This window comes from Mizuhopecten yessoensis, unplaced genomic scaffold (assembly GCF_002113885.1).
Source record: "Mizuhopecten yessoensis strain PY_sf001 unplaced genomic scaffold, ASM211388v2 scaffold917, whole genome shotgun sequence".
Classification (NCBI taxonomy): Eukaryota; Metazoa; Mollusca; class Bivalvia; order Pectinida; family Pectinidae; genus Mizuhopecten; species Mizuhopecten yessoensis.
The window spans coordinates 540,272-552,041 of NW_018403786.1; the positions used below are offsets into that span (position 1 = coordinate 540,272).

The following is an 11,770-nucleotide window of genomic DNA, read 5'->3' on the forward strand; positions in this document are numbered from 1 at the left end:
ATATTATTTCAATTGTCATGGTCATTCATATCAAAAACATGCTTCATGGTTAACACTGATAATGTTCCCGTCCTCATATGACCCTGGCTGTTGCGTCAGGATAATAAATCACAAACAAAACAAACAAAAAATATGTATGCATGTTTGCTGTGGCAGCTCCAATCAGCATAACAGTAACATATCTAAGGTTTAACCCTTTCATCCCTATGTAACTTTAGTAGACTCGACCATGCATTGATTTGGATAAGTCCATTATGGTCTACAGTGGTACGTGAAGGGGTAAAATATTTGGTCATTATGAGAAATTAAAAACCTTGCCTCAAAAAATTATATTGTGTATTATTACTAATGAAACAGTAATATTATATAACTGTTTCATTAACAATACACACAGTAACTTTATATTTATATATAATATATATATATGGAAGGAACAGCACTCTATAAAGTTCACTCAGGATTATCATAATAACGTTACATTTCGTTCATGTAATATATTTCTAATACCTGGGGTATTTATTTTTGGTTTAATTTTTTATTTATTTTTTTAAATTTTGATATTTTCAGTAATACATTATTTTTCATATATAAATAGTTAAAATGGCTGTTATTTTTTATTCTGTGGATTCATAAATGCTATGTTCCCATACATGTATCTAAAAATCCAGTATCATGAATAATCCACTGAAATGTCTGATGCAGACCTGCATACATTTACACAGTAACACCTAAGAAATTTAAAAACTTGGTAATTATTCTCTAGAGAGACAGAAAATATCAAAACACTTATAGGAAATATGTACGTTGCTCTCAGAGCAATTCAATTCTAATTAAAAGTCAAACTTTATATTTAATGATTTTCTGATGAATAAATTTAACGCACATATACTTTCACACATCTGTATTGTAAAGAGCTTAACCAAGGGCAGACAACCCCCCTTTACTTGTCTCACAGCATGTTAAAAAGCCTGTCACATTGATATATTCCATTGCAAATACTAGAGTCGAGAAAATTATCAATGATATTACATGTAATGCAATATTTCAGGATAAATTAACTGTTATGAATAAACCATACAGATATAATTCATATGAATAGGAACATCGAAATAGATAAAGATAGGACTCATTTTGTCATGCTTGATTTAAAATCATTAAAATACACTCTATTGAAATCTGTATTAACATTGAATAGCTGTATATATATTCAGACAGTTTGATCACATACATATGTATATAACTCTGTGTCATACACATAAAGTCGACTCGTCTGCTGCCACTGTGTTTTTCTAAAGGTTTTAACACTGAACAGATATTCAAAAGGACATTCAACATTTTGACACCAGGGGACATACTTGATCCTCTTGAGTTCCCTATAAACCTTCCTATATCTTATATCTGATACAGGTATTCATGGTTTTGTTTTATAAATAAAACTTGTAAATACTTGTTATTTGAGAGTTACTTGTATGTCAATTCCTGATGATATTTGTGAAACATTAATTCATAATTGAAAGAGAAATTTCTAATTGTCCTCTAATTGTCCTCTAATTGTCCTCTAATTGCCCTCTAATTGCCCTCTAATTGTCCTCCCATGTAAAAGTCTGTTCTTATGATCAGCTGCAGTTCTAGTTTAGATCTTGAACATCTAGATCAGTTGATCTTGAACTTGTTCTAGAACCGTTCTGGGAACATTTTAAAAACATTCATTTTTTTTGTTGTTCCTTGCAGCAGTATAATGCTCCACTATTTAGTTCTTAAAACATTTTATTCATGAACAATTTCATGTCCGGCCAAGAAGTGGTGCGGGGCATATCATGTTACAATTGTTTGTACATCTAGCCGTTTTAAGTTTTTGTATTTAGGTCAGTTATGGACTTAAAGCACTGTAGCTTGGGATCACACGTACCACTTCACATGCTTATGTGCCTTTAAAAGAAGAATATGTTGTTCAACTTTTTGTGTGACCTTGACCTTTGACCTTGACCTCTATGGCCTTTATTTAGTTCTTGCATTTAGGTCAGTTACAGACAAAGCAGTGTAGCTAGGGTCACATACATTCACATGCTTCTGCACCTTTATGAGTAGAACACATTGTGCAAAATGTTTTGGATTTTGACATTTGAAATTGACCTCTGTGACCTTGCTTTCATTCTTCAATATGGGAGTGCCTGTGGGTCATACCATATATCTTTAAGAAAGATAGTTTTATCTTTACAGTTTTACAGTATGGTGAATTTAAAGTTTATGAAGATGATATACTATACTTATTGTAATATCAAAAATGTCAGAGTCAATTTTTACCAAAATCCTGATTCAAAGGTAAATTGGAGAAAAAAAGAGTAGAATTCTACACTCCAGGGTAGAATTTCGATTTCCCCCATATATCTATATATAAAGGTTTCTATCATTAATTAATCATAGCATTGAAAAAAAAATTAATTATTTTTTGTTTAAGATTTCTTTCTATAGAGAACTGTAGCCCTTAAATACCAGCTGCACTCTACAATAGTGTACAATAATTACTATATAAAACACGAGTATCTGTACATGATTCAGCTTGTGTCAGTCTAGATTGATTGTGGTATGTTTTAAACCAAGCACCGAGTGGTCCCAGGCTGTCTCTCCACAATGGACATTTTGATCTCAATGTGTTCGATGGCATTCAAACTAATCAAAACCTGACACAGATTGACCCGATATAAACTTTAATTGATCTCTTATAAAAACTGATTGGAGATATACCTATTATACTCTTGTGGCCGTTTAATCAGGAACGGAACTGAGTCATGTTGATATAAGTGTTGATCAAACAAAGCTGTCGAAGAAAAAAAACCTTAACATACCGACGTGCCGCCCTGTAACCATTGTTTTTTCGGCACCCGTTTTTGGATGACAACACATTACTAAAGATCTGTTATTCAAATTAAATACAGGCTAGGGCACCTATAGCCCATCTCTTTATGTATGTATGTCCTAGTGGAGGCCTGTATGTACTCAGTCCCTGGTGGTCGGATATATACCCACCCTCTATATATTGGGTCTGTTGACCGCAGAATTCACGTAAAAAACTGACTTCAGGGAGTCAAATCTTACCCTTAAACAGTTTTCACAGGGAATTTTATGAGGAGTTGAATTTGACGGTGTAAAATGGGCAGTAAATTCATTTACGACAAGTAAGTAGTTAAATAGGTCAGGTTGTAGGTAAAACTAGTGTTGTGTGATACTCTGGACATGTCGGAGGAATTTCTTATACACTCATGAATGTGTACTAAGTTTATGTGTACTAACTTTGTATTTTATTTAGTAACATATTCTGAAAATATTTGTATTTTCAGGTTGCTTTTCTTAAGATATTTCAAGATATTAACAATATTTTACAATCGAAATTTTGAATGTCATTTAAGCAGTTGAATTTCAACATCAAGATATTGTAGGGTACAGATTTGTATATAAACCAGGTACACACAAAATATTGATTACGAAGACGCCGACATGTAACACTTTATCCTTAAATAATCCGAAGACAAACTAAAAATTTACCTTCAATCACATTAAAGCTGACTGCAGAATATTATTGATTTTTGGGATATTTTAGACAGGTAAAGCTTTGTTGATATCTTTACTGATGAAAGTTTATGGAGTGCTAGTAATATGGTAATATTTACCTCTAGTCATGTTAAATCTAGTAATGTGTTGCCAAGGTTCGCTGTGCTGTAAATCTTTTAATGAACTATCAAGAGAAATCTCTACATGTTAACATGTCAACAACTGACTACATGTACAGTCATCTTGACATGTCAACATTCAATTTTTGTACATTGAAAAACTGTCAACAATCATTTCTAAGATGTCAACATTCAATTTTTGTACATTGAAAAACTGTCAACAATCATTTCTAAGATGTCAACATTCAATTTTTGTACATTGAAAAACTGTCAACAATCATTTCTAAGATGTCAACATTCAATTTTTGTACATTGAAAAACTGTCAACAATCATTTCTAAGATGTCAACATTCAATTTTTGTACATTGAAAAACTGTCAACAGTCATTTCTAAGATGTCAACATTCATTTTTTGTACATTGAAAAACTGTCAACAATCATTTCTACATTCTAAGATGTCAACATTCAATTTATTGTACATTGAAACCTAATATCATTGTCAGAGTCATCTCTACATTCTGACAAATGTCCACATTTAATTGTCTGTACATATTAAATGCTGAAACCCAACAACTATAAGTATCGACATGTCAACATTCAATTTTCGGTACATTAAAACCTGTGTCAACAATTCCCTACTGTGTATGTGCTTGTAGTCACCATTGTATAAATCTGGCTCTTTGTCCAACAGGAAACACTTCCGAGATGTACTCAAGCAGCAGATGGCTGACACTGAAGACAAACGGAGGAAGAATGTAAAGGAGAAGAAAAAGGAGAGTGAAGTGGCTCTAGCTCAAGATGATAATGACAAGATTCAAGACAAAGATGCTTTTGTTAAGAAACACTCTTATCTACAGACTTTCCGCGACTCTAACAAACAGGTGGGTTCTACGATAATAAACTTCAAACATCATACTTGAGTGATAAAAGTTGCACTGTATAACTTCGACCATCTTTGCAAATCTGAAAAGGCAAACCATCCTTGTCATTTACCGTAATCAAAAGGTTATCCATCTTTGGTCATTTACCATAAATATGCGTTAAACTTTTTGTGATAAAATTCCCAAACTGCTTTTTTATGATCGGAAGTCTAGCCCCTTAATTGTCATTTATCATTTAAGGCGATAAAAATTCAAGGAATCAAAAATTGAGCCATCCTCGTTTTTTATGGTAGTCGAAAGCTAAGCCATCCTAGTTATTTCTAATAATCTCTGGTAATCAAAAGCTAAGCCATGCATCCTTGTTATATATATATATTTAGCGTAATCAAAAGCTGAAATGTCTTTGTCACCTATGGTAATGAAAATCGAAGCCATCCTTATCATTTAGGGTAATCAAAAGCTGAGCCATCCTTGTCATTTAGGGTAATCAAAAACTGAGCCATCCTTGTCATTTAGGGTAATCAAAAGCTGAGCCGTCCTTGTCATTTAGGGTAATCAAAAGCTGAGCCATCCTTGTCATTTAGGGTAATCAAAAGCTGAGCCATCCTTGTCATTTAGGGTAATCAAAAGCTGAGCCATCCTTGTCATTTAGGGTAATCAAAAGCTGAGCCATCCTTGTCATTTAGGGTAATCAAAAGCTGAGCCATCCTTGTCATTTAGGGTAATCAAAAGCTGAGCCATCCTTGTCATTTAGGGTAATCAAAAGCTGAGCCATCCTTGTCATTTAGGGTAATCAAAAGCTGAGCCATCCTTGTCATTTAGGGTAATCAAAAGCTGAGCCATCCTTGTCATTTAGGGTAATCAAAAGCTGAGCAATCCTTGCCATTTAGGGTAATCAAAAGCTGAGCCATCCTTGTCATTTAGGGTAATCAAAAGCTGGGCCATCCTTGTCATTTAGGGTAATCAAAAGCTGAGCCATCCTTGTCATTTATGGTAATCAAAAGCTGAGCCATCCTTGTCATTTAGGGTAATCAAAAGCTGAGCCATCCTTGTCATTTAAGGTCATCAAAAGCTGAGCCATCCTTGTCATTTAGGGTAATCAAAAGCTGAGCCATCCTTGTCATTTAGGGTAATCAAAAGTTGAGCCATCCTTGTCATTTAGGGTAATCAAAAGCTGAGTTATCCTTGTCATTTAGGGTAATCAAAAGCTGAGCCATCCTTGTCATTTAGGGTAATCAAAAGCTTATTGAGCCAGCCTTGTCATTTAGTGTAATCTCTGGTAATTAAAAGCTAAGCCACTTGTTATTTATGCTAGTCAACAAACTGAGCTACATATATCCTTGTTATTTATTGTAATCAGAAGGTTAACATTTCCATCTGCAACAAACATCAATTGGAAACCATTCAAGAATGTCCATCATAATTTGAATTTGATATCAGGTCAGGGTTAATATTTGATTACTCAAATAGTATGATATGGAACGGTTTGAACAGTCTCTGATTGGACATTCGTGGTATTTAATAACACGTTTGTCGTAATTGGTAGGAATTGATCCAAAAGCTGTACAATGTTAATTATTACATGTATGTTCTGTTCCTTTACAGACTATGGAAGAGAGATGGAGTAACAACAGAACAAACAAATTCATGGAGGATCGGTCCGACAGAGATAGAGGGCGCTACAATCCTATCAACTGGACATGTAGTCTAAAGTGAGGCTCCGTAGCCTATAACAAACTTCTGGTCTTCAGTATTGATGGTCAATTGTTTATAAACTTCACACAGAGCCGACCTTCATTCTATAGGAACCATTGTGTACTGAATAGCGGAATATTTCATTTGATGGACAAACAGACTTTGACATTGAGTGAATTAAGGTCAAAGATGACGTAAACAAGAAATTCACGTTACAATTCCGCTAAGAAGAAATATTTTTAGTGCGAACATTTTTGTTACGTTACATACTGTTGTTGATTCAATCGACTCAACTGTATCTAAAAAAGGTGTAAATGTTTATAGAAATATTCAAAACTAAGAATCTGTATTAAATCATACTGTTTAACATTTACTGGGCAAAACATCTGCTCGTACAGTCATTGCCGATAATGCCGTTCAGTATTTGTCTGACTTTCACTCGTGTTTAATTATGCTATTTATTATTGAACTACTCGGATGCTGAATTTGTCTGAACAGTATCTTTGTTTTGTTAAAGACTTGAGTTACAGTGACCTAGATTTTAAAAGATCGGTTTTGAATGACCTATTTTTTATGCTAACAATTGGTATATATATAGATTATTGAAGACAGTTAGCAAGTGGTGTTGAATCTTCATTGTATTCAAGCTGAAACACTGGGAACTCTAAGATACACTCCAGGAAAAGCTTGAACTGTGTAACAGACACTCACACATGTGTACGAGAGGGCTCACCCGAGCCTGGACTTGTGAGGCCAAAATGTTTACCTTTTGTTGATAATTAACTCATTCATCCCTGAAATTTCATAATGAATTATTCCAACCTTTGAAATACTAGTAGAAGAGTTAAAATGTGTCTTCTGGGGTGAATGAGTTAAGTTTTGCTTTATTTGCAATTGATGATGCTAACAGCTTCAGTAGTAGAATTGTATCAGCTGTGTTGTGAAACATACAATCTGCAGATTATAGCTGAAATGCAAAAGTTTTCTACAATGAATTAACATGCTACATAAAGTGCTTTAATGCTGAAATGACATATCAAAGATATGTATATATATATGCTGGGTATAAACATATCCAACCAGAATCGCCAGGGACGTTTATAGTTTCATATAAATGTGTCAGAAGGATTCGTAATAGTAATAATAATCCAAAGATCAATACTTGTGGCAAAAAACATGATTTGTCCATTACAAACAACAAATTTATAGAAACTTTTCATCAGGTATGAACAATTTTGGAATTTTGAACTAGGAATAATGAATTCAAGTTGTGAAGATAATAAAAAAAAAGATGATACAGAAAGTAAATGACAGTTAAAATGTATAAGCTGGTGAATTTACTCCGAGGCTCTGATGTAAAAGATCCTTCACCTGGACTAATAATTGTTCTGATCCAGAACTATTGAAAAATATTAACCACATGCAAATCAGTTAAAATACTAATATGTGGAGATACTGCCTGGATGCGAGTAATTAATTAGGACAAAAAAATACAAAAGTAAGATAATCTTATCATGTCATATACCAAGCAACTTTAAACAACAGATTTCCATTCCATAAGTATTTTACTTGTAATTGAACATGTTTATACTACCGTAGACGCTATTACCTGCCAAGTAAATATATGTAAAAGCACCGTGAGGTCAACGAACTCTCTCGAAGCTTGATACAAGTTGCAATGGACACTAAAACCAAATCGGTGAACAAAGAAACCTAGATTAACCCTTTCACCCCTAAATACCTTTAGTAGACTCTACCATACATTTGTCTGGTGAGTCCATTATGGTTTACAGTGGTGAAAGGGTTAAATGAGAAATGGTTGGTATTCTAAAGAAATCAACAAAACAGGAATAATAATTGTAAGTGTATTTTGAATTTGATATTTTCTTTATATCTGTCCGGTGTGAAAAATCCAATATTTCATGCTTTCATCCCACTTTAGTTTTAATTAATATACTTCCAGAACTTAAAAGATTAAAAGCCAAATGGAAAGGAAGTGTTTTGATTAAATAGTCCTACTGAATTTAGCCTTAATACGGGATGAGACAATTTATCAGGTCAAATATGTTACTTAATATTGATTTTTATTTGTTAATTCATAACGCGTGTTTGGGTATGTATTCAATGTTTTTCACATTACCATTATTTAGGTATATATATGTTATTCAAATCTTTTTGCTCAACTCTATTTATTATCAAATATTTTGTCACATATATTCATTGTTGAAAACACTTTTATCATATCACAGGGTCTTGGGAAGTAAAACTAAATTAGATCTTATATGTCATGCCCCTGTGTATATTATTTGTGATGTCATATTTATAACATAAACCATATCTTACATAACATATTTTCATAGCATTTTTAAAGAATTACTTACAGTATTAAAATATGGAAGCATTTTAACCTATTGTAGCTCTAGTTTGTAGTACACTGGATTAGTAAACACTGTCAAACTATCTCTTGAGACTATCCTTAACTCATTCACCCCCGAAGACTCATTTAAACTCTTCCAATTCTAAGGTTGGAATAGTTCATTATGAAATTTCAGGGGTGAAGGAATTAATTAGAATTGATTACGTGTAGTAATTGTTTAGGATAGTAAGTACTTCATATTCTAACAATAGCTAGAAATTAGTTTATCAAATTAAATAATTAAAAAATTAAAACACAATTGTAGATATCCTGTGAAATCATCATCCAGGTCCAGTTTTTGAGATAATCTTGATATATGTCATTAAATAAATTTCGTTTACTGTTTTTTCAAAAATTTTGATTTTCAAAATAATGATACCGCCATGTACAAAAAATTAAACAATCATTTCGAGAATTATTTTTCTTTTTCCTTTTTTAAAAAAAAATATCTGTAAGTACTGCACCGTTTAATTATTTTCTTTCACAAAGCATGATTTACTTTTTGTTTCAAATCCATAAGGATCGTCTGTTTCATTATTTTCCAAACAACCCTCCAATGTAGTATACACATCTTGTCCTTCCATTTGGTGCTACATTGTCTTTCCTGTCCTAATGACATATACCTGTGTGTTAGAAGTGCATTTTTGTTAGTGGAAAAAGTTTTAGAATTCATTTCACCTCTCACCTTCTTTAAAGGTAAATTGATAACTAGTCCACAAATTAGTTATCCACATTTTCTTTCCAAAAAATAGTAAGTGCATCTGTATAACTTTACATGGGCATTTTAAGCTCTTTGATATGTACAGGTAAAGATTTTCTTCAGTTTACAGGTACATATTGTTATTGTTTTTGCAACATACATTTTGTACAGTTAATGTGTACAATTTTATCTGTCGTAGAATTTCATACATGGACAATTTGCATGTGTGTGGTTGAAATTTGGTCCTGTTACCATCAGACACAACTTTTTTTTATACAAATTTCATTTATTTTACAACAATTATGAAACAAGTTTTTACAAATGAAATTAATCACTCTTATTGGTCCGGATAAAAGAGCGCAAATAATTTTAAGGTGGCAGGAAACCCAAAGTACCCAGAGAAAACGCGCATGGTCAGGCAGGTGACCATTTTGTTTTTAGTTCTGACCGTCTTGGTGAATGGTGAGTGCTCTTTTCACAGTGCCACCCGACCACACAAGGATAAATCCATGTAGATTTGCGAAACATTGCAAAAGACCAAAAGAGAAAATTTTAAATAATCTGTTTTAAACTAGGAAGGGGAATTTGCTTTAAGTTGTAATATACAAAAAAACGGCTAAAATTTATTAGATTAAAGTAATACCAATCCCATGAATGGAAAACAAATCTCCCAATGATTTATTTGTAAAAATCGTCTTTATGAATTTGATTCTTGGAATTCACCTGCTTTGGGCAATTCAATAATGTGCGGATCATGTTTTTACATTTTGCTACTTGTGTACGTGCTAAGGTTTTGACCTGCAGCTTTGTGTGTGATATGACAGTTCATGCTATACTGTTAAGTTTCTACGTGTATCCGTCTTTCTTTGGCAAATGATATTTTATATTACTCTTGTTTTATTTCCTTCCAAACTTCTGTGATACATTGGAGATATATATATATTGTTTGCAATAAATTGTAAAAAAAATTAATCTATTTTTGTTGTTTTGTTTTTGATTTTGCGACTATGTCATTAACGACCCGATTTAGCTCATTCACCCCTGAAGACACATTTGAACTCTTCTAATTCAATGGTTGGAATAGTTCATTATGAAGTTTCAGGGGGTGAATGAGCTAATGGTACCTTTAGTATGTACCCACCGACATAATGTTTTAGAGGTTTTCGTCCGTTACAAAATTTAACGAAAAAATTGCAATATCGAAATTTCAATTATGAAATAATTGACCTTGGCACTCAAAACCTTAGATAAACCCATTTGAAGTTGTTTTCATACTTAACAAATATATGATATAAGATCAAAATCAATAGTATCGGTGACCTTGACCTTCTGAAAAAGTATTTGGTTTAGGTATTCTTATATTTGCCCAAGGTAAGAAGTTTGATCAAAATCCATTCAAATATGAAGTTGCCAAACTGATTGCAAACATGTTCGGTAACAAAGAAATGGTCACCTTGACCTGGACAAACTCATTCGAGGTATTGTTATGCTTGACATGAAGTTTGATTAAGATCCATTAAGATATACAAACATATAATTAAGGTAATGCTTTATCCCTTTCAAGAACTCATCGAAAGGGGAAACATATGAAACAGCACAGTAGGTGATATACAATAAATGATCATCGTCCATCCAATGTGTTTTCTTATAAAACATTTCAAAATTAAACAAATTACAGAAACAACAGAAATTATAAGAAAACAAAACTGTATTATAACAAATCAACAACAGTTGCGTAGAGACATATTAATTGCCTTGATGATTGTCATTAATGGCTGTGTAAGGTTTTCACCACAGAAATGTTCTCCTTAGCATGGCTACAGAGAAGAACTACCAGTTAACAGGATTTGAATTTAAAATTAAACAAGAATTCCACATTGGTAGATGTGTCGCCTGCCCAGCGCTTTTAGTGAGAACAGTGTTTTGGCTTGGGTTATCGCGTAAACAAGCAAACATTAACGGAACAGCGTTGCTATGTCAAGTGTGATATGCCAAAACGCGGGAAGTTGAAACTCGACAGAAAAACCCGTAACATATGTTAAACATTATTGCTTCTAGCATTACCATACAAAAATTGAAAGGAATTAATTAAAAAAAATATTCTTGCATTTACTACACAATGCCCTTATTTTGCAATACAAGGGGCATAACTCCACCAAAAATCCACGTTAACTTCTGAAATGCGAAATATGTGAACCAAGTTTGAGTTCAGTCAACACAGGTGAACTCAAGTTTTTAAACGGAAACCTGGTTTCGGACGACGCAACCGAAGACGACAACGCCATGCAACACCGCCGACAAAGTAATACCTATATTTCGCCTCGCGTTGATGGCGACACCACAATGATGTAAAACTTTGGAGGTATTTTGATATGTAGAAAAAAAATACATTTTTATAGTGGCAATAAAAC

The 11,770-nt window shown here is 33.0% G+C and overlaps 1 protein-coding gene across 2 annotated transcripts in view; it reads left to right on the forward strand.

The window, feature by feature from the left end:
• LOC110454630 overlaps positions 1–8,376 on the forward strand; it is a 35,966-nt gene extending 27,590 nt beyond the window's left edge. The window contains exons 1-3 of one of the 2 annotated variants that reach the window (XM_021504261.1): positions 2,961–3,176; positions 4,359–4,548; positions 6,154–8,376. In XM_021504261.1, the coding sequence (XP_021359936.1) occupies positions 3,151–3,176; positions 4,359–4,548; positions 6,154–6,264 (327 nt within the window). In that variant the 5' untranslated portion in view covers positions 2,961–3,150 and the 3' untranslated portion in view covers positions 6,265–8,376. Of the gene's footprint in view, positions 1–2,960; positions 3,177–4,358; positions 4,549–6,153 lie in introns of those variants that run through there. The other variant, XM_021504253.1, reaches the window with a different exon arrangement.
• The last annotated feature ends 3,394 nt before the right edge of the window (positions 8,377–11,770 follow it).